The sequence below is a fragment of the Lithobates pipiens genome, unplaced genomic scaffold (assembly GCF_037356315.1).
Source record: "Lithobates pipiens isolate NorthernLeopardFrog02 unplaced genomic scaffold, aLitPip1_a1.2 Scaffold_18, whole genome shotgun sequence".
Lineage (NCBI taxonomy): Eukaryota > Metazoa > Chordata > Amphibia > Anura > Ranidae > Lithobates > Lithobates pipiens.
In genome coordinates, this window is record NW_027507758.1 from 618,218,882 (window position 1) to 618,242,472 (window position 23,591).

General features: G+C 47.5%; 1 protein-coding gene across 1 annotated transcript in view; it reads left to right on the forward strand.

Annotated features, from left to right (window-relative positions):
• LOC143986844 (uncharacterized) overlaps window positions 1-23,591 on the forward strand; it is a 247,655-nt gene that overhangs the window by 198,366 nt on the left and 25,698 nt on the right. The window contains 7 exon segments of the mRNA XM_077485252.1: window positions 3,864-3,931; window positions 4,048-4,145; window positions 4,856-5,077; window positions 5,159-5,365; window positions 5,446-5,635; window positions 8,580-9,955; window positions 21,761-21,824. Coding sequence (XP_077341378.1) covers window positions 3,864-3,931; window positions 4,048-4,145; window positions 4,856-5,077; window positions 5,159-5,365; window positions 5,446-5,635; window positions 8,580-9,955; window positions 21,761-21,824 — 2,225 coding nt within the window.

The following is a 23,591-nucleotide window of genomic DNA, read 5'->3' on the forward strand; positions in this document are numbered from 1 at the left end:
AGCCTGACATTTCTTATATGAGGAGGGCGGGGACACCCGTCACCTGACCCTGCCCCCCTCTGATGCAAGTGGGGAAGCCCGGCTTCCCCAATGACGTGTAGGTGACCCCGCCCCCCCTCTGATGTAATGGAAACTTTCGTTACATCAGAGGGGGTGGGGTCACCCACACGTCATTGGGGAAGGGGGCGGGAAGGGGGCGGGAACTGGGGGTCCCCTTGTTAAAGGGGACTTCCAGAGTCTGATAAGCCCCCCGCCCGCAGACCCCCACTACCACCGGCCAGGGTTGTGGGGATGAGGCCCTTGTCCTCATCAACATGGGGACAAGGTGCTTTGAGGGGTCACAGCATCCTCCCAATGTTGAGGGTATGTGGCCTGGTACGGTTCAGGAGGGGGGCGCTCTCTCGTCCCCCCCCCCCTTTTTTTTTACTGCGGCCTGCCAGGTTGCGTGCTCGGATAAAGGGTCTGGTATGGATTTTTAGGGGGAACTCTGCCATTTTTTTTTTTAATTTGGCGCGGAGTTCCCCTTAAAATCCATACCAGACCTGAAGGGTCTAGTATTGATATTTAGGGGGAACTCCATGTATTTAATTTTTTTTTTTTATATTTGATGCGGGTTCCCCTTAATATCCATACCAGACCTGAAGGGCCTGGTAATTGAATTTGGGGGAACCCCACGCTTTTTTTTTTTTTTATCAATGACTGTATTACGGGGAGCCGACCATTCATTATAGCCGCGAGCGATTTTAAATGACTTTTTTTCCTGCAGAAATGACACTTTGTGCAGGGACAGTTCTAAGCATGGGACACATGTGCCCTTTCACAGGCATACTATAGACACCCCCCAGGTACGAAATTTAAAGGAATATTACACTTTTATTTTTTTTGCATTGATACATGTCCCCTGGGGCAGGACCCGGGTCCCCAAACACTTTTTAGGACAATAACTTGCATAATAGCCTTTAAAATTAGCACTTTAGATTTCTCCCATAGACTTGTACAGGGTGTTCCGCAGCTTTTCGAATTTGCTGCGAATACCCCAAATTGTTCACTGTTTGCCGAAAAGGCAAACAGGCAGTGTTTGAGTCGAACATGAGCTTGACTCGAACTCGAAGCTCTTCCCTACTGGTGACCCCACAATAGAGATAAAATGTTTCCGCGGAAGGGAGTTTAATAAGACTCGTGGCCACTCATTAAAATTAGAAGAAAAGAGGTTTAACCTTAAACTACGTAGAGGGTTCTTTATTGTAAGAGCAAGGATGCTTTCAAGAAACTATTAAATAAGCACCTGAATGACCGCAACATTCAGGGATATACAATGTAATACTGACATATAATCACACACATAGGTTGGACTTGTATCTTTTTTTTTTTTTTTTTCTCCCTCAGCTACTATGTAACTATGATTAGCGGCACCGGCTAGTGTGTACTGTGAAGCACACTGCCAGCATTTCACCTGTGCCCCCCTCGAGCAAATTGTACTGCCCAGGGCATCCACCCCTTCCGCCACTGCCTTGTACGGGCCCTGGTTCTGAGGGAAGTAGAAGAGTTGAGGGAGTATTGAGTTTAAAGGACTTTGGGGCCCTTGGCGAGGTAATGTAGCTGAAGGACTCTGGGCCCTTAATAGGATTGGTGGGCAGCAGGGCTCTGAGGGAAGAGGAGATTGTAGGGCTCAGGGGGACTCTAAGGTAGGGAGGGGGATCTTGGTCTATGATGATTCTCCCACCTGAACTTACTTTTAGACCTCCTTACAGAACTCCTGTCAGGAAAGGAAGGCAACCTTCACCTTCTTACCATCTCACTGGTCTAATTTATTTTCCAAGATGCCATGAGGAATAAAGCAAGGCAGTCCTTGACCCCTTGGCGGGCCATGAAGAGTATGTCCCATCATTGGTGTCAGAGGGAGGAAAATACTGAAGGTTCTGAGGGAAGTAGAGGAGCTGAGGGACCTCTGAGGGGGTATTGAAGCTGAAGGATTTTGAGGCCCCTGAGAAGGTTGTGTATCTGACGGACTCTGGACCCTTGATAGGGTTGGTGGGCAGAAGGGCTCTGTGGGAAGAGGAGGTTGTAGGGTTCAGGGGGACTCCAAGGTAGGGAGGGGGATCTTGGTCTATGATAATTCTCCCACTTGAACTTACTTTCAGACCTCCTTACAGAACTCCTGCCAGGAAAAGAAGGCAACCTTCACCCTTCTCTCTGGTCAAATATTTATTTCCAAGATAACAAGTGGAGTGAAGGACAGTCCTCCACCCCTTGGTGGGCACTCATTCTTAGAGATCTGTTTGCAGAGCATCATGGAATGGGTGGCCAGGGATCAGTGCTGTGCATCTGGGGGAGGCAGTCCAATATTTTCCGAAGACACAGGTTCTGTAAAATGTCCTGTATACTTTGGCAACCAAACCCTCCTACCCACACTGGGCTGCCATTAGAGGGAAGAGGACACATTTCTCCCCCCAGTGGCGTAGCTAACACATCTTGCACCCGGGGCTGCTAATTTTTTTAGCACCCCCAAGAAAAATTGTATGTGCCAATATAGCGGTGCCACGCCAAAAACTGTGGGTGTGGTCAGATTACATCAACAGTGGCAGGGGCCTGAAGGGCCATATGCTTTAATGACTGTGCCACAAGTGAGTATGTAGCAGACAGTACAAACCTCAGTACACTCATTTTAATAAAATAAAACTGTTCTATTGCATATCCTTTACTACACACATCTAACCAATAAACAATAAACGACAAACAATAAATCTGTTAAACTTACCTGCTCTGTATAATGGTTTAGCAAAGAGCAGCCCCGATCCTCCTCTTCTCAAGTCCCTCGCCAGCACCCCTGGCCCCTCCCTCTTTCTGGATGCCCCCACAGCAAGCAGCTTGCTACGGGGGCACCCAAGCAGGCGTGCTCCCGAGCCATGGCTCTGTGTGTCCATTCACACCCGGAGCCATGGTTTGACTCCATTCACTCTGCCAAAAGCCAATCAGGAGTGAGAGTCCCCAGACAGCCAAGGCTCTCGTAGACATCGCTGGATCGAGAGGGGGCTCAGGTAAGAATTAGGTGGGGGGGGGGGCTGCTGCAAACAGAATGGCTTTTTACTTTCATGCATAGAATGTTGTGCCTTTACAACCACTTTAACAAAGAATGTGCAATACTTATGTAGCGGCGGCTCATGTGGGCCAAATAGCAGGAAAGAGTGCTCATTGAAACACCGGGCTGTGGAGGGGGCGGGAGTGGCCGGCTCAGCCTCCCAGCGGCTCGCTGAGCTGGGTTCCAGTCCAGGCGTGTGAGTAGATCCCAACCATATGGTTGCGTCTTTCCCCAGCCTAGACCGACTCTGTGACATCAGCCGAGAACAGGCTTAAGCCCTCTGTCAGCTGAAAATGGGTCACAGGAGTGCAAAACAATCTGCACTGATGTGATCAACAGGAGAAGTACATCCAAACAGGCTTTGGCTGGACTTCTCCTTCTGCTCCTATTTGGCATACAATTGCGACAATTGATAAATGTCCCCATTTATATTGTGAACTCACCTTTTAGGGCCCAGGCAGGCTCTGCCTCAGCCCAGGCTCTTTCTCCCGGAAGCTGGAAGGTCCTTTAGGCACCCTCTTTCCTAGTCCATAGGGCCTCCACGATCCTCCTCTCATAGTCCAGGGCCTCCAGATCAAGTTCTGCCAATTTATTCTTATTGGCTGCCAACTCTGGCCAGATTTCAAACCCAACAGAAAAAAATTGTATTTATGATTCAGCAGACCACGATAGTCCCAGGTTCTCGAAATGCAGCAGATACTAAACGGTTCTAATGAGGACAGAACTTGACCAATACCATCCAAATCATTTTTACTTTAATTTCCCAAATTTTGTCTGTCTACAGGGAAGCCTGTATAGATCAAATGTCGGCACCAATGAGGATGGACAATCAGCCGCCCCTCACATCACCGGGTAAGAGGAGACTTTATTGTAAAGGAGAGAGCAGTACGGAGGCTCCACCTAGATCCCCCATCATCTGATAATCACATAGAAACAATGTATTCAGTCAGTGTGTGTGTTTCCTACAGATGGATCCAGTAATGGGAACCCACCAGAGAGATGTCCCCGTCCTCTGTATTCCCGGGATTCCACACAGGAAGATCACACCATCCCTCACCATCATCAGGTAGGTGCAGGGCCATCTTTAATATTGATTGGACCCTGGGCAAACATTTTCTTGGGCCCCCCCTCCCATGCAGTTTCGCTCTCCACATGCACTGAGACATACACTAAATAGCAGCTAGACTTAAAGTCAGTTTACTGTATCAGATCAGGCAGCAATTGGTTGCCATCGGTTATAGCATATCGTTACTGCTTACTGACTGGTTGCTAGAGGTTACAGCACATATTACACATTACGGTTCACTGATTAGTTGCTAGAGGTTACAGCAAATGATTTCTGCTTGTTAATTGGTTGCTAGAGATTACTGTACAGTATTACTGCTCACTGATTGGTTGCTAGAGGTTACAGCACACCATCTCCTCAGTGCAGGGGGGCATGATCTACATATGAATGCCACCTTTATTTACATATTAATACTGCCGGCCGCAGCTATTTATTTATGAATGCCGTTGCCCTGTACACAACAATAAGGCAATAAGGACACAGCACATGACTAAAACTTCAGAGGACAAGGGAATTTAAACTGGGATAGTTGGTAAGTATGAGGCAGCTGCTTTGGGCCCCACAACAATGACAGGGCCCAGGGCAGATGCCCCTTTTGTCCTGCCTTAAAGACGGCCCTGGGTAGGTGAGGAACAATCACTGATAGTATCATTAGGATCTGTACATTATCTGCATTGTTACCATTGATGTCATTTTTATTATATATTCAGAGTGGAAACCTGAGTGACTCCAAAGCAGAAGTTAAAGAAGAGATGAAAGAGGAGGATGATGAGGATGGGGTGATGGAGGACTCTCTAAAAGAACACAAAGATCTGTACAAGGACACCATGGTGGAGTCATCCAGCTACAGAAACCCACCAGAGAGATGTCCCCGTCCTCTGTATTCCCGGGATTCCTCACCAGAAGATCACATCATCCCTCACCTTCATCAGGTAGATGATTGACAATTATTGGTCATTATGATTTATACACAGCATGTTTGCTACGTTGAACGTTTTGTTTTTTTCTTTCAGAGTGGAAACCTCGGGAACGGTAGTATTGTTGTCAAAGAAGAGTATAAAGAGGAAGATGAGGAGTATGGAGTGATGGAGGAGTTTTCAGAAGGACACAAGGATATGATGGAGCCACCTAATACCAGGAGCCCACCAGAGAGATGTCCCCATCCTCTGTATTCCCGGGATTCCACACAGGAAGATCACACCATCCCTTATCATGATGAGGTAGATGATTAACAATTACTGGTAGTTCTGATCTATACACAAGATGTTTGTCACAGTGAATGTTTTATTATATCTCTCAGAGTGGAAACCTCGGGGATTATAATATTATTGTTAAAGAAGAGTATAAAGAGGAGGATGAGGAGTATGGAGTGATGGAGGAGTTTTTAGAAGGACGCAAGGATATGATGGAGCCAACTAATACCAGGAGCCCACCAGAGAGATGTCCCCGGACATTTAAAAAGGAGGACACTCCTACAGAGATCAGCTCAGGTTCGTCATTAACACTAAATACATTCCTCTGTCTGTACCTGTAACATAAATGTGAACGTAATATAAATATAAGAGTAGGGCAGTTTTTCCATTAGCTGAGATGTGATTTGATCTGTAGAAGTAGTGTAATAGTAGTTATAATTTTAATACTGTTTTAGTAATCGGTCATACACTATGTTGTCAAAAGTATTGGGATGTCTGCCTTTACACACACATGAATTTAAATGGCATCCCAGTCTTAGTCCGTAGGGTTCAATATTGCGTTGGCCCACCCTTTGCAGCTATAACAGCTTCAACTCTTCTGGGAAGGCTGTCCAGAAGGTTTAGGAGTGTGTCTATGGGAATGTTTGACCATTCTTCCAGAAGCGCATTTGTGAGGTCAGGCACTGATTTTGGATGAGAAGGCCTGGCTCGCAGTCTCCGCTCAAATTTATCCCAATGGTGTTCTGTCGGGTTGAGGTGCAGGACAGTCAAGTTCCTCCACCCCAAACTCGCTCATCCATGTCCTTATGGACCTTGCTTTGTGCACTGGTGCCCAGTCATGTTGGAACAGGAAGGGGAATCCCCAAACTGTTCCCACAAAGTTGGGAGCATGAAATCATCCAAAATGCCTTGGTATGCTGACGCCTTACGATTTCCCTTCACTGGAACTAAGGGGCCAAGCCCAACCCCTGAAAACAACCCCACACCATAATCCCCCCTCCACCAAATGATTTGGACCAGTGCACAAAGCACTCCTGCACAATTTGCCATAGGGCAGGCGCTTTAAGGAGTATAGGGGGCGCGCGTCCCTAAGGAGCCGATGTGCGTGCTCGTCGGCCATGATGTCCACCAGGCACCCGCGATTGCTCCTGACAGAGTGAGAATGGGGATTTGAGTGTGTAAACACACAAATCCATGTCCTGTCAGGGGAGAGGAGACAGATCCTGTGTTCCTAGTATATAGGAACAACGATCGGTCTCCTCCCCAAGTCAGTACCATCCCCCCACAGTTAGAACACAGTCAGGGAACACATTTAACCCCTTGATCGCCCCCTAGTGTTAACCTCTTCCCTGACAGTGACATTTACACAGTAATCGGTGCATTTTTATAGCACTGATCACTGTATAAATGTTTATGGTCCCAAAAATGTCTGATTTGTCCTCCAATCTCATTGTGTGGCCCCGTGTCCCTTTAACACCAGTGGGTTATTGGCTTTCTTCTCCCCTCCTCATGATGTCAATGTGAGGAAAGGAATGCTGATAACCGGCTTGTGTTTACTTTGCGATCAGCTGTCATTGGATGCAGCTGATCATGTTGTAAATGGGCGCTGTGATTGGCCCTTTACCCTGATCGTACTCATCAATTGCAGAGCACGCCACACAAATAAGGGAGGAGGCCAGGTACACCCTCCTGGCAAAGTAAGCCCACGCTGTAGCCGTCTTCGCACTATATACTCAATGTTGTACATTAAATACTCCTGACCCCTGCATTGTATACTCTGTTGTACATTACATACTCCTGACCCCTGAACTATATCCTCTGTCAGGGCTCAAAAGTTCAAGTCCTGAGCTGCTAGCCAGGCCTTAACAATTGTGCGCCATCAGTTACCCCACCCAACCCCCGCCCCACCCCTAAACACTGCCTCCATGGCCATCAGTGCACATCAGAGCAGCATATCAGTGCCCATATACAGATCCTGCAGTATTTTGTAGCAAAGGACCATCACAGGCCAGGACTCACAGCCCCTATACTTGTAGAACAGTGGAGTGACACAGCTTACACCTTTTTCCAGCACTTCCTCCCTGTGGTCACTGATCCCAGCACTGCCTCTTCATGTCCTGCCAGCCCTCCTGGCTGCAGTTGCCCCATTCACTAGCCCTCCTGGCTAACTTCTCCACACAGTCCTCCAGACTGACACTCGCCAGCACACCTGGCTGACTCTCAGGAGGTCTCCTGGATGTGCTGACCTGCTTCAACTGTCCTCACTCTCTGCTCCTGTGCCTCCACGAAAGTATTCCTCCATGTGTTTTGGTACGGTCCCTTTAGCACCTGAGCCCCAGGCCTGAGGTCACCCCCCAGACTAGGGGGCACACTCAAGGGCCACCGACAGCCTCCTCAGCATTCCATCTTCCACCCAACCCCCCCTGCTGGCATTGCTCATGGCTATTTAAGGTAAACTCGCCCTCTGCTGGCCCCTTTCCACTGGGCATTGGCTGAGACCCTCATAAATATCCAAGGCAGCCCCTCCTTGCTCCCAGCTCTAGAAGTTTCTACCAGCTTCCAGACCAGGAGGAAGTGCCATAGAGACTGCCTGATAAGTCATCCAGCCCTGAGTCACTGAACCCCGACCCAGATTCCCAGGCCTGGCCCTGAGCCAAAAATACATTTCCTACACTAATAGCGAAACCTATTTACATCTAGTACACTAGAGGGGGCTACACAGACTTTTACATGTTGATAATAATGTGATAACATCCTCAGACTTTGGAACCTTAAACAGAAAGTGATAATGAGGGAGGAGTCAATAACCTAATGATGGGGGTCTTCAGGATCAGTCCAGTCTTCATCTTAGTTGCTCTCCCCCCATCCTCACTCTCTGACCTCTGGTGGGGCTCAGCCCAGCTGTTATTCATGACTAAATCATGGACTAAATAAGGAAGTGCAGGACTTCTTGTGTTGGGAAGATGGCAATGAGTGATAGAGGGGGAGGGGACACTCGTCCTATAATCCCCTCATCAGTGTCACTCCTATAAAAGACAGTTCTCGTTGTTTCCTCACTCTCTGACTAAGGTCCATGAATAAAGAAATGATCTGGTAGGGGATCAGAGGACCCATTTACTAGTTACCTTGAGGGGGGAATTGTAAGATCCTCAGAGACAAAGCTGCCTGATGTGGGCGGAGTCCTGGTTTAGGGGAACCAATCAGCTCATGTCTAGTAATAATCTTTGTATTTCTATTTTAGTAGATGGACGGGAGATGAGGAAACCCTCAGAGGATTGTCTCACTTTGTCTCCAGACTGTAAAGTAGAAGATGAGGACATCACACAGTATAGTCCAGGAGAAAACCCGACTACCTCAAATGTCCATCCGGCACCACACAGTGTAGATGGACCATCGTATTCCTCTTATCCTGAGGAACCTCAGACTGTGAGGGACGGGGCCGTCCTTCCAACAGAGAAGAGGTTTCCCTGTACTGAGTGCGGGGAGTGCTTCCAGTCCAAATTCAATCTCGATGAGCATAAAAGATCTCACACAGGAGAGAAGCCACACACATGTCCTGAGTGCGGGAAATGTTTTTCAAAGAAGTCCAACCTTTACAGACATCAGAAATTGCACACGGGGGAGAAGCCTTATTCCTGTCCTGAGTGTGGAAAGTGTTTTTTAGAAAAATCAGAACTTGTCACACATCAGAGGTCGCACACGGACGAAAAACCATATTCCTGTTCCGAGTGCGGGAAATCTTATGTAAAAAAATCAGTGCTTGTCCAGCATCAAAGGTCTCACACAGGAGAAAAGCCATATTCCTGTCCTGAATGCGGGAAATGTTTTTTACTGAAGTCCCGCCTCTACAAACATCAGAGATCTCACACAGATGAGAAGCCGTATTCCTGTTCAGAGTGTGGGAAATGTTTTTCACAGAAGGCCCATCTTTACAAACATCAGAGCTTGCACACGGGGGAGAAGCCTTATTCCTGTCCTGAGTGCGGGAAGTGTTTTTTACAAAACTCAGAACTTGTCGCACATCAGAGATTGCACACGGGGGAAAATCTGTATTCCTGTTCCGTGTGCGGGAAATGTTTCGTACAAAAATCATGGCTTGTCCAACATCAAAGTTCTCACACAGGAGAAAAGCCATATTCCTGTCCTGAGTGCGGGAAATGTTTTTCACTGAAGTCCCGGCTTAACAGACATCAGAGATCTCACACGGATGAGAAGCCGTTTTCCTGTTCAGAGTGCGGGAAATGTTTTTCACAGAAGTCCCATCTTTACACACATCAGAGATCTCACACAGGGGAGAAGCCTTATTCCTGTCCTGATTGTGACAAATGTTTTTTACAAAAATCAGAACTTGTCACACATCAGATGTATCACACGGGGGAAAAGCCGTATTCCTGTTCTGATTGCGGGAAATGTTTTGTACAGAAATCCGTGCTTGTCCAACATCAAAGGTCTCACACGGGGGAAAAACCGTATTCTTGTCCTGAGTGCGGGAAATGTTTTTCAAAGACGTCCAATCTTTACAGACATCAGAGATCTCACACGGGGAAGAAGCCACTTTCCTGTCCTGAGTGAGGGAATTGTTCCTCACTGAAGTCCTGTCTTCCTGTACATCAGGGATCCCACACAACCCTCGAGGTGTATTAGTGCCTTGAGTGCAGGAAATGTCTTCTGTTGCTGGACATCACAGCTCTCATGTGGGGAAGAAGCACACCCTGATATACACCTCAGATATACTCCATGGCTGATCTTCATCATGTAAGAAACAGTTCATAAGGAAATCAGAGATTACCAAAGACATGGATGAAGTGTTGTAACGTGTTGGCCATTGATAGCAGTAGAAAAATAAAAATGGAGTCATTACCTTTCATTGGCTGAGTTATTGTTGTGGTGTAAGCTTTCACAAATGCTGAAAAGTCTATTTAAAAAAACAAAAACATTTGTTGGATAAAAGTGGCACATATTTTCCAAGTCTTAAGAAATGTTGGCCCGCGTTTTCTGGCAGACTCCATGCATATGTTCTCCTACACCAGTGATATGCAATTAGCGGACCTCCAGCTATTGCAGAACAAGTCCCATGATGCATAGCAAGACCCTTGACAGCCGCAAGCATGACACCCAGAGGCATGATGGGACTTGTAGTTTTGAAACAGCTGGAGGTCCGCTGATTGCATAGCCTTGTCCTACACCATAGGACCCCTTTCCCATAAATTCCGAGTCTGAGCAAGAGGCTGTGTTCCTCCTTTTTTTTTTTGTCCTCCTCATAGGACCCTTGATGTTTGGCGTTTTCCCTACCTATTAGACCTGGGCGCCGTCAATAAATTTGTTTCGTTCTGTTCCGTTACGGTTCGTATTAAAATTAATTCGTATTTCGTGTCCGAAATTCAATTTCAATTCGTACGAAATACGAATTGCCGTTAGGTTCGTTAACTTGTACGAACGTTCTTTTTACGATGAATTTAAAGGCAAAAATATACCTCAATATGACAGTCGATGATGATGGAAGTTTTTTTTTTTTTTCCGAAATACGAAATTCCGTTGAAGAATTTCCTTTCCGAAATACGAATTTTCGTTAGATGAGGGGCTCCCACCATCCCTGTGCTGTTCCCCTGAAGAAGTCACGTGATTGACGCAACGCGTAGGGAGTGGCCGTACGTCGTACCGGAAGTGAAGTAGGACTGGTGGAAAACGCCATAACATCATTTTGCTTTATGTGCTGTTCTTTTGTTTAAATGTAAGAGTCCGATTTTTATACTTTTTTTAATTAAACTTCACCATTTTGAGGATTACTACACTATCAGTGCCTTCCCTCTCTCTCCATGTTAAATTTTTTTTTGAGCTGCACACCCCTGTGGAAACCTTCCTCGTAACAACAGTACAGTCTACAGTGCATTATATGGGCCCCCTTGTGGCCCAATGCGGAGATCATTGTTTCCTAGTCGGCTGTAGCTGAGGACCCCCTGGTGGCTGGGAACGAGAATGGAGTTGGTCTGCTTTGTTTGATGTGCCTATCTTTCTACACTTGGAGGTGAGAGTTCTGGGAGCCTTCAGCCCCCCGATTTTTTTAAGTACCGTTTTTATCTGCATTTCCCCAATTGGTGCCAGTAAATTAGACGTTGATATCCACCATATGGACTTTTGTATTTTGCCTGCTTTCTATATATTTTATTAATATATATATTTTTTATTCATTAGCACGTAGCACTTTATATAGGATTTCTGGTAGATTTGCGCAGGACCAACTGTTCACTTTTATCCCTGTGCTGTGCTGACTTCCTCCTGGGGATTCGTAAACAAAAGTTTGTATTTCATGCAGAATTCGAACGCATGGCAATTCGTATTTCGGATCCTCCTGAATGTACGAATTTCTGGAAATTCGTACGAATTTGAGATTCGTACGAAACGAATCGCACACGTCTACTACCTATTTGGAAGCATCAGAGTCCCGGGCCTCTTGCGGCGGCAGCGGATACAAGGAGCGTCCTGCGGCATCCAGGAGACTTCCAGCTTCAACAGGAGTTCTCACCGTGTCGCCAGCTATCAGTGGGGTGGTGATATGGCACACACTTGGGTTTGATGCCTGGTGTATGCCCTGCCATGTGTTTTACATTTGCCAGGAGCCTTGCTATCAATGGGTGGCCTTCAAGTATTCCCAGCATGGATGCAGCAGTTGTGTTCCTGCCTCTGGGTTCTGGCTCGCCCAGCAGGTGCATCGATTGGAAGAGGTCAAGGATACATGAGTAAGGCCTCTTTCACAAGACCGATCTGTACAGGTCGGCCTGTCAGTTCTTTAGGCGGACCTGAACGGATGCTCCATAGACCTCCATGGAGTGTCTGATGTCAGCGCTGACATCCGACCCGATCTGAAAAAGTGTGACGGAGGAAAAAACCTACTTTTCCATCCGTCATCGGCTCAGGTGACGACAGACTCTGAGGTCCGTCATCATCCGATCTCCCATAGGGGAGGGCGGCGCTCTGAAAGGTCCGACCCTGCACAGTGTGCAGAGACGGACCTTTCATCTTCCTGCTCAGCGGGGATCGAAGGGAACGATCCCCGCTGAGCAAGTGGATGTCCACGGGGGTGGATCAGCATGGATCCGTCCCATGTGAAAGAGCCCTTAGGGGATAGAACAAGGGTGCACACACCGCTCCAGGCAAAAAATGGACACACCCGGTCCAAGGTGCTAATCCCGGCTCATCACCATGGGCAATATCAAGAAGAAAAGAAAAGATTGATCGCACACTTGGAGCCTAAAGATGCTGTAGAAATTTCTTTATTGTCATGAGCCAGACAAAATTGCACTGATGATCAGTTGATGTGTTTCACGCGAAAAGAACCGCGCTTGAACAAGCATGGTTCTTTTCGCGTGAAACGCGTCAACTGATCATCAGTGCAATTTTTCTGGCTCATGGCACAGACATTTTTACAGCATCTTTTGGATCCAAGTGTACGATCAATCTTTTCTTCTCTTCTTGAGTTGGTGGGTAACTCCACTTGTGCTAAAAAAAAAAAAATCCATATGGAGATGACTATGCTCTGGGTGATCAATGTTTAAGGCGGTTTCTTAAAAACAAATTCTGTCCTGAGCAAATAAGGGCTCCTGCACATAGACATGTCCATGTGCGGAGCCCGCTCTGCTCAGCAGGGGATCGCTCCGTCGATCCCCGCTGAGCAGGAAGGTGACAGGTCCATCTCTGCACACTGTGCAGGGATGGACCTGTCAGAGCACCCCTCTACCCTATGGGAGATCGGATGAGGACGGACCACAGAGTCCTCTGTCGCCAAATCTGATCCTCGGCCAGACGGGAAAAGTAGGTTTTTCCTCCGTCACACTTTTTCGGATCGGATGTCTGCAGACATGTCCCCGCTGACATCTGACGCTCCATAAAGGTCTATAGAGCGTCCGTTCAGGTCCGCCTAAAAAGCTGACAGGTGGACCTGAACGGACAGTCCGTGTGAAAGAGGCCTAACTGTTTACTACTCGTATCCTGCTTCTCTGTATGGCAGGGTCAGGTTCATTAGTCACCTGGTGGAATCTCAATGCTTTAATGTGAGAAGTCTGCAGTGTCTGTATTCCTTCCGGTTAACCCTTCAGGGTGTTTTCTCACCTAGCAAGCAGAAACAACGATCCCATGTGTCTTTTTTGACAGCTTGGGAAACTTCAGCAGCTGCAATTTGAATTGGGAAAGTTATCTTTAACTAGTTTGCCGCCTGCCTACCAACGGCGGGGCGGTGTGGCTCTCGTTCTGGGACTCCGTCATATGACAGTGTCCAAGAACGGAAGCTCTCGTGCGTCCACAGGGGCCGCGCAGCGCGGCGACTGTGGCTGTGCCATGTCGCTAGGACACGGCGCGTCCCTGATCCCTGTAAAAAGCTGTGTCCAATCGCAGCCGGTCACATGTAAGCACGGAGATGCCGGTAATCGGTGCTCCTCGCCACACATTGACAGAGTGTGTGGCGAGGAGAGCTGATCAGCGGCATCTCCACATAGGGGGACATCTACACATGTAATCAGGGCACTGGTCATCAGTGCCCTGATTACAATATAGCGCTGTGTCACCAATCAGTGCCCACCAGTGGCAGCAATCAGTGCCCACCACTGCCCACAAGTGTTACCAATCAGTGCCCATTACAGATGCCAGGCAGCGCTGGTTATCAGTGCCGCCTATTAGTGCCCATCAGTGCGGCATATTAGCAGGGCCATACTTGGAATAAAAACCAGCCCTGGAAAAAAATTCATACCAGCCCCATAGCATTTTTATACCAGCCCCAACAGCACAGCATCATTATTTCCTTGTTCATGAAAGGGAAAACCAAACATTTTAAAGCACATTTGAAGCGTGTATTATATATAGAGAAGACAGATATGAAAGCACATAGGGAGATATATATATATATATATATATAAGCAAATTCCAGTTAATATTGCTAACAGTGGTCAATCATCAGGGGCGTCCCCATGAACTCTGGGAATGTGGAGGGGGGGGGGGCGACTCTGTTGACCAGAGACCACCTTCCACAGAAAGAATACACTACTAAGGCATACCTTCCAACATTGAGATGGGAATGAGGGACACCTACTAACAAACATATGTAGGCATAGGACACGCCCCCTTGCCACACCCCCTTAAACGAGAATTAACCAAAAAAAAGGTTAATTAAATCCACAGGGTTTTTTTTTTGTTTTTTGTTTTTTGTTTTACCACTACTTTTCCTTTATATTGGCTTTTAAAATGTACAAATGCAGCAATTTAAAAATTGGAGGAAAGGTTTAGCACTGGGAAACACTTTTTTAAAGATAAAAATTGCATTTTATATACCATATAGATGAGACCAAAATGAGGGACAAATGAGGAGGAATGAGGGACAGAGGGACATTGCTCCATATCAGGGACAGTCCTTCGTAATCAGGGACAGTTGAGAGCTATGCACTAAGGTAAAGGGGGGTTACTAATATAGGGGGGAAACCTTTATATCAGTACCCCCTTACATTGTTGTATTCACTTCCCCCTTACATCAGTGGCCGCCCTCAGACTGGCCTGGCGGCGCTGTCACTGACCTCAGGTGCACCTTGCAGGGCTCAGTCAGTTGGCTCCAGCTTGGTGGCTCTGGTTTTATCCTATAGTCTCCTCTCCACAGTCCACACACGTCTGACTTCTCCCATGACCCCTATCCTGGCAGCTCTCCCTCTCTTGACTCCTCTCCAGACTCCCTCAGAGACTGCAGACATGATATAAGAGATGGTTAGAAGTTACGGACATGATACAAAAGATGGCCAGAGACTGCAGACATGGTACAAGAGAATGTTTAGCGACAGCAGACATGGTACAAGAGATGGTCAGAGACTGCAGACATGATATAAGAGATGGTCAGAGACTGCAGACATGGTACAAGAGATGGTCAGAGACTGCAGACATGGTACAAGAGATGGTAAGAGCAGGGCCGCTGTTAGAAATCATGGGGCCCCATAGAGCATACCTGACAGGGCCCCTTGGTCCTGCCCACAACCCCACCCCTGGCTCCGCCCTTGACCCCATGCTGTCACAAAATCTGGGGGAAAGGTGGCAGGAGCTGAAACATGTAAGATGTTCCAAAAGGTGAACCTTTAAAGTGGTGTTACACCCCCAAAAAAATAAACATTAAAAGCCAGAAGCTACACATACTGCAGCTGCTGGCTTTTAATAAATGGACACTTACCTGTCCTGGAGTCCAACGATCTCGACACCCGCAGCGGATGTTTCCATCAGCTGTTGGGTGCTCCACCACCATTATGGGTAAGGGAACCCGGCAGTGTAGCCTTTCAGCTTCACGCTGGAAACCCTACTGCACATGCACGAGGCCCCGCTTCTCTCCCCGTTTGGCCCAGGGGCCAGAGGAGGAGGAGGGAGCCCCGCGGTGACATCACAGCTCTGTGGCAGGGAATCCTGAAAGTGGAAAAGGATAGCTGATACCCTATACCCCCCCCCCATTTCCCCCTCAAAAGGTGCCAATTGTGGCACCGGAGGGGGGGAGGAAGAAGATGAGCAGAAGTTCCACTTGTGGGTGGAACTCCGCTTTAATAACCATTATTATTCTATTATTTTATTTTTTTACCTGAATGGACACAAGTCAATTCATATCTGGACTCCTGTAGACCTACATGGGGCTTTCAATCGGTCCACATCAGTGGCAGGCGATGCTCAAAATTTATGAGGGGGACGCAAACAAACTGAAAATCATATGAACATCATATGCAGCTACTGTACCCATCAATTGCCGCCACTGTGCCATCAATTTCCGCTACTGTGCCATCATACGCAGCTACTGTACCCATCAATTGCTGCCACTGTGCCATCAATTGCCGCCACTGTGCCATCAATTTCCGCTACTGTGCCATCATACGCAGCTACTGTACCCATCAATTGCTGCCACTGTGCCATCAATTGCCGCCACTGTGCCATCATAGGTAGCTACTGTACCCATCAATTGCCGCCACTGTGCCCATCAAACTTAGCTACTGTGCCATCAAACGCAGCCACTGTGCCCATCATACACAGCTACTGCACCCACTGGTCCACAGGAAAAACTGACAGGCGGACCTGATTGCAAGGCTTGGGTGAAAAATTCTTAAAGGGGAGTGATTTGGGGGTGGTACAAATGCATCTTGGCTGTGTGTTTTTACTGTCCCTTCCCCCATCACATGTGTAAAGTAGCATCTCACTATGTGCTCATGGTCACTATGATGATCAGGGCACAGCAGGTTCTCTATGGCTCTGTCAGTGTAACATGCTGTGTGGTGCTGACTTTCTTATGGCTGTGCTGAGTTATAGTCTGTAACACACAGCACAGCCATATATTAAGAAAATCACAACCACACAGCATGTTACACTGACAGAGCCATAGAGAACCTGCTGTGCTTTGATCATCATAATGACCATGAGCACACAATGGGGAGTCAGGGGACTAAGCCTCAGCCTGTGTGATGTGTGTCAGTGTGTGTGATGTGTGTAAGGGAATTGCTTGCCTGTGGGACCAGCATATGGATTACTCTCTCGTTCAGTCTCTCCATCAGGCTGCAGCAGCACGGCACTTATTGAGGGAAGGGAGCCGCATTACAATTGAATCCATCCGCCCAGGAAAGCATACAGTGAGCACAAGGTACACAGATGCAGAGCAGGGATTGTATGCCTCCACCCGAAAATGGAGAAAAAGTCCCTCTTCTTCTCTCACCTCCTGGGCCCCTCTATTAACCTGATGGGGCCCAGGAAGGTACAATATACCTTGCCAATCAAGTGGGAGCAGGTTAATAAAGTTATTTAGCAAATTCGTTTTTTTAGCTAGAAATCTGCTCGGGGCCCCCCCTGCTGGCTGGGCCCGGTACAACAGGGCTGCTTGTACTGCCCTATCAGCGGCCCTGGGTAAGAGACTGCAGACATGGTACAAGAGATGGTCAGAAACAGCAGACATGGTACAAGAGATGGTCAGAGACTGCAGACATGTACAAGAGATGGTCAGAGACTGCAGACATGGTACAAGAGATGGTCAGAAACAGCAGACATGATACAAGAGATGGTCAGAGACTGCAGACATGTACAAGAGATGGTCAGAGACTGCAGACATGGTACAAGAGATGGTAAGAGACTGCAGACATGGTACAAGAGATGGTCAGAAACAGCAGACATGGTACAAGAGATGGTCAGAGACTGCAGACATGATACAAGAGATGGTCAGAGACTGCAGAGATGATACAAGAGATGCTCAGAGACTGCAGACATGATACAAGAGATGGTCAGAGAATGCATACATGATACAGGAGATGGTTAGAGACTGCAGACATGGTACAAGAGATGGTCAGAGACTGCAGTGCCCATGAATGTAGCCTCACTGCCCATCAATGCAGCCTCCCTGTGCCCATCAATGCAGCTTCCCTGTGCCCATCAATGCAGCCTCACTGCGCCCATCAGTGCAACCTCACTGTGCCCATGAATGCAACATCACTGTGCCCGTGAATGCAGCTTCATTGTGCCCATCAATGCAGCCTCCCTGTGCCCATGAATGCAACATCACTGTACCTGTGAGAGCAGCCTCATTGTGCCCATGAATGTAACCTCATTGTGCCCATCAATGCAGCCTCCCTGTGCCCATGACTGCAGCTTTACTGTGCCCATCAATGCAGCCTCACTATCCATCAAATGCAGCTTTACTGTGCCCGTGACACACTGTGGATATGTGGATATGAATGCAGGCCCACTGTGGATATGAATGCAGTCCCACTGTGGATATGAATGCAGCCCCACTGTGGATATGAATGCAGCCTCACTGTGGATATGAATGCAGCACCACTGTGTATATGAATGCAGACTCACTGTGGATATGAATGCAGCCTCACTGTGGATATCAATGCAGCCTCACTGTGGATATCAATACAGCCCCACTGTGGATATAAATGCAGCCCCACTGTGGATATAAATGCAGCCCCACTGTGGATATGAATGTAGCCTCACTGTGGATATGAATGCCGCCTCACTGTGCCCATGAATGTAGCCTCATTGTGCCCATCATGCAGCCTCACTGTCCATCAAATGCAGCTTTACTGTGCCCGTGACACACTGTGGATATGAATACAGCCCCACTGTGGATATGAATGCAGCCCCACTGTGGATATGAATGCAGCCCCACTGTGGATATGAATGCAGCCTCATTGTGCCCATCAATGCAGCCTCACTGTCCATCAAATGCAGCTTTACTGTGCCCATGACACACTGTGGATATGAATGCAGCCTCACTGTGTATATGAATACAGCCTCACTGTGAATATGAATGCAGCCCCACTGTACATGACACTCACCATGGCATTGTCTTGATCACACAAAGTGGGTATCTCCCAAGTTGTGTGACACGGAACAAACAGGAGCTGGCTGGGTCTGTGTTCAACTGTGCTATAGCAAGGTCTCGCCCTCCTAGACTGGCTCGTGTGATAGGCGAAACACTGATTCAATCAGTGTTCTATCTACTATCACACGAGCTGGTCTAGGGGGTGGGACCTTGCTACAGCACAGCCGAACACAGACCCAGCCAGCTCAGTGACACACACCCAGATGCCCGCTGTCTGTGTGACACATATGAGAAAGAGAGCGAGGGAGGGGAGCGCTGCAGTCAGCTACAGCTTAAAGCGGCCCCAGGGCAGGCGGCCTACTGGGAAATGTCCCGGTATCACAGTAGGCCAGTCCGGTCCTGCATATTAGTGCCTCCTCAGTTTTTGGACATATTCTTCTCTAATTTGATCAAGATCTCCTGTCTCTATAACCAAAGGTGTTCTAGCCCATGGTGTAGGGAATGGTCTTCCCATAAGGACCTCAAACGGGGATATCCTGAAGTTTTGTTAGGGGTCATCCTGATTTCTGCTAGCACTATGGGCAGCATTTTATCCCATTTGTGGAACGTACCTCCTGTGGCTTTCCTAAGCTTGTCCTTAATGGTCCTATTCATCTTCTCTACTATTCCTGAGCTTTGTGGGTGATAAGGGATGTGAAACTTCCATTGTATTTTCAATGCTTTAACTAATTCTTGGCAACGTTTTGATGTGAAAGCTGGGCCATTGTCTGAGTATATCTGTAGTGGGCATCCCCATCTAGGAATCACTTCCTCTGTGAGTATACGGACCACTGTTTGTGTGTCTTCTCTTGTGGTTCTGAAGGCTTCTAAACCAAACAGGAAACAGATATTCCTGTTTGGTTCCTTTCTTGGGCATGTGGGTAAAATCAATCTGCAAATGTGTAAACAGAGTTGTTGGATATATCAAGTGTTCATGTTTGGCCTTGTGTGGGTTGTTTGGGTTGTTCCTGATACATATGATGCATCTTGATACATAATCTTTAACCACTTGCCGCCCGCCCTATAGCAGAATGACGGTGGCAAAGTGGTTTCAAAATCCTGACTGGGCGTCATATGACATCCTCAGGATTTTGAGCCGCTGCGCGCCCCCGGGGGCGCGCATCGCGGCGATCGTTGTTGTGGGGTGTCAGTCTGACACCCCGCAACTATGATCTCGGTAAAGAGTCTCCGTCGGAGACTCATTACCACGTGATCAGCCGAGTCCAATCACGGCTGATCACAGTGTAAATAGGAAGAGCCGTTGATCGGCCTTTCCTCACTCGCGTCTGTCAGAGGAGTAGGGGAGAGCCGATCGGCTGCTCCTCTGACAGGGGGGGTCTGTGCTGATCGATTATCAGCACAGTCCCCCCAAGGATGCCCACACTGGACCACCAGGGACGCCACCAGACCACCAGGGATGCCCAGCACCAGGTATGCCACCCTAGACCACCAGGGATGCCAGTCAGTGCCCACAATGGATGCCAATCAGTGCCCACAATGGATGCCAATTAGTGCCCACAATGGGCATCACTGATTGGCATGCATTATTGTTTGGCACTGATTGGCATCCATCAGTACAATATAATACAATACAATGCCGCCTATCAGTGCCCATCCGTGCCTCCTATCAGTGCCCATCCATGCTCATCCATGCCGCCTATCCATTCCCATCTGTGCCGCCTATCCATGCCAATCCGTGCCACCTATCAGTACCCATCTGTGTTGCCCATCAGTGCCGCCAATTGGTGCCATATATCAGAACCCATCAATGCCACCTCATCAGTGCCACTTAATTGGTGCCACCCCATCGATGCCCATTAGTGCCGACCTTAAAGTTTTGAAACAAACAAAAAAAAAAATTTTTTTTTCAACATTTTCGGTCTTTTTTTATTGGTTTAGCAAAAAATAAAAACCGCAGAGGTGATCAAATACCAGCAAAAGAAAGCTCTATTTGTGGGAAAAAAATGATAAAAATTTAATTTGGGTACAGTGTAGCATGACCACGCAATTGTCATTCTAAGTGCGACAGCGCTGAAAGCTCAAAATTGGTCTGGGCAGGAAGGTGTTTAAGTGCCTGGTATTGAAGTGGTTAAGCCTCCAGGAAAGTTATTTAAAATAAAAATCTTTCTCCAGTAGTTCACAAGTGGCCTTCCAGCTTTTGTGACCTATTCCATGATACTGAGCAATAAAAAGTGATGCACTAGCTACTGGTATACATGGCTTCCCCTCTTCGCAGGGAAGTCCAGTTTTTGGATCTTTCTGCACACATATTTTGTGCCAATCTCTGAGATCAGCTTCTTCTGCACATCCCTGCAAATCTGAAAGAACCTGATCAAAAAAGGGCAATTCTGGTGCTAGCATGGGCATTTGGATCTGGGCATTTTGTGAAATAGCTGCTTGTTTAGCAGCTAAATCAGCCAGAGCATTTCTCCTGGCTATCTGTTTGTTGGCCTGTGTGTGCTCTGCAGTGTTGTGGAAGATAAATCAGATCTGGGTGGTGTGTCTTGGTGAATGAGGTTTATGCAATCATGTTGTGGCACAACCTCACCCTGTTCTCCTTTTAATCCTAAAAGGGCATTTAAGATCGGTGCTGGTCCTGCAGTGGGAGAAGCATATTTGATGTGCAATTTTGGATTAGACAGCAAGATCATGTCATAGCCGCTCAACCTTTGAGCAGACATGTGCAGTGTATGTACATTTTTCACCAGGATTGATACATTGTGGGTGGTGTGAAGTGTGGTGCCGTGTCCCAGAGTGAAAGAAGTGCCAGAGTGCCACCATCGTACAGGATGCTAATGCTCTGAGACACGCAGGCATGCCTTGAACCTGTACCGGAACCACCTTTAAAAAAAAAAAACAATAGGGCGGAGCTTGCCACCATGTTCCTGGGCGAGGACACCTGCCATGGTCTTTCAATTTTCCATTGCATATAAATGAAACATCTTTCCATAATCTGGGAGGCCAAGTGCTGGAGCTACAACCATAGCATTTTTGAAATACAAGAATGCATTCAACATATCTGGTGACCATGATACAGTATCTGACATTTCAGAACCTGTGGCTTGTCTCAGAATGTTGTCATAGTAGCAACAATCAGGGATCCATTGGTGGCAGTAACCAATGACCCCCAAGAAGGTTAGCGTGTCCTTGGTCTGTGTGCGGGCTAGACCCACGAGCCCTTCGGCTCTTTTGTGACTGATTTTCCTTTCCCCCTTTGATCAACACTTTCCTGACACCATTGTAAAATTCCTTGACACCTTCATAGAGATATTGCAGAATAGTGATGGACGAACGTTTCGCCCGGCGGTCGTTTCGCGGCGAATTTCCGACATTCGCGGTCCGCACGTTCGAACGCCTTTTTCCGTCGTTCGCCGCGGCGGACTTACGTGTTTAATGTATACAAGAACTTTAACCTTTGGTGACACGTTTATCATGTGATACAGGACAGCCAATTGAGACATGACAGCACATGGACACTTGGACATTCCCCCTAACCTATAAATACACCCGATCCGGTGGCCATTTTACATTCTTTCTTCTGTTACGATAGGGACAGGTTCCTGTGTGGAGTAGGGAGAGATAAACCACTAGCTATTTGGTACACAAAAGTTCTTTTCAGGACTGGTATAGGTGTTAGGTGTTGATAGGTTTGCTGTGCTGCTGATTCTTGCAGCAGCCTGAGTGTCTTTTGTTAGTTTAGAGAAAGGGAAAGGACGGTGTATGCTACAGGGACAGCCAGATTAGTCTTTCATCATCATCATCATCATCATCATCATTAGCTGTTACTATCAAGGTCCACAAAAGAGCTGTTCCAGTAACCACTAATCGTTCTCTTTTTTTGCCAATTTGTATAGGGACAGGAAGGAAGCAGTGTTGTCAGGCAGTGAGGGTAATTTTAAAGACTTGCTGTTATTATTAGTTCCACAAAGGTTCTTTTCAGGACTGGTATCAGTGGTACAGTAATAGGCTTGTACATGTATAATATTCTTTCTTCCAAATATAGAAAGGATATTATACTTGACTGCTGCCCTTCTGCTGCAGTCTGCTAAACATTCACAACTCACTTGTTCCACAAAAGTTCTTATAAGGACTGGTAACTTGGTATAGGGTGCTACGGTACATAGGCTTGAGTGCGGTACAGTCTGCTGTTCTGTAAGGACCGCTATCGGTCCACAATAGATAGGGTTGACGTGCACCACTGCTGACCGCTGCCCTATACTGCAGCAGTCCTTCAGCGGTATAGGGACTGACGTACAGTCTGCTAATCACTAACACACAACCTGCTTGTTCCACAAAAGTTCTTATAAGGACTGGTAACTTGGTATAGGGTGCTACGGTACATAGGCTTGAGTGCGGTACAGTCTGCTGTTCTGTAAGGACCGCTATCGGTCCACAATAGATAGGGTTGACGTGCACCACTGCTGACCGCTGCCCTATACTGCAGCAGTCCTTCAGCGGTATAGGGACTGACGTACAGTCTGCTAAACACTAATACACAACCTGCTTGGTCCACAAAAGTTCTTATAAGGACTGGTAACTTGGTATAGGGTGCTACGGTACATAGGCTTGAGTGCGGTACAGTCTGCTGTTCTGTAAGGACCGCTATAGGTCCACAATAGATAGGGTTGACGTGCACCACTGCTGACCGCTCACCTATACTGCAGCAGTCCTTCAGCGGTATAGGGACTGACGTACAGTCTGCTAATCACTAACACACAACCTGCTTGTTCCACAAAAGTTCTTATAAGGACTGGTAACTTGGTATAGGGTGCTACGGTACATAGGCTTGAGTGCGGTACAGTCTGCTGTTCTGTAAGGACCGCTATCGGTCCACAATAGATAGGGTTGACGTGCACCACTGCTGACCGCTGCCCTATACTGCAGCAGTCCTTCAGCGGTATA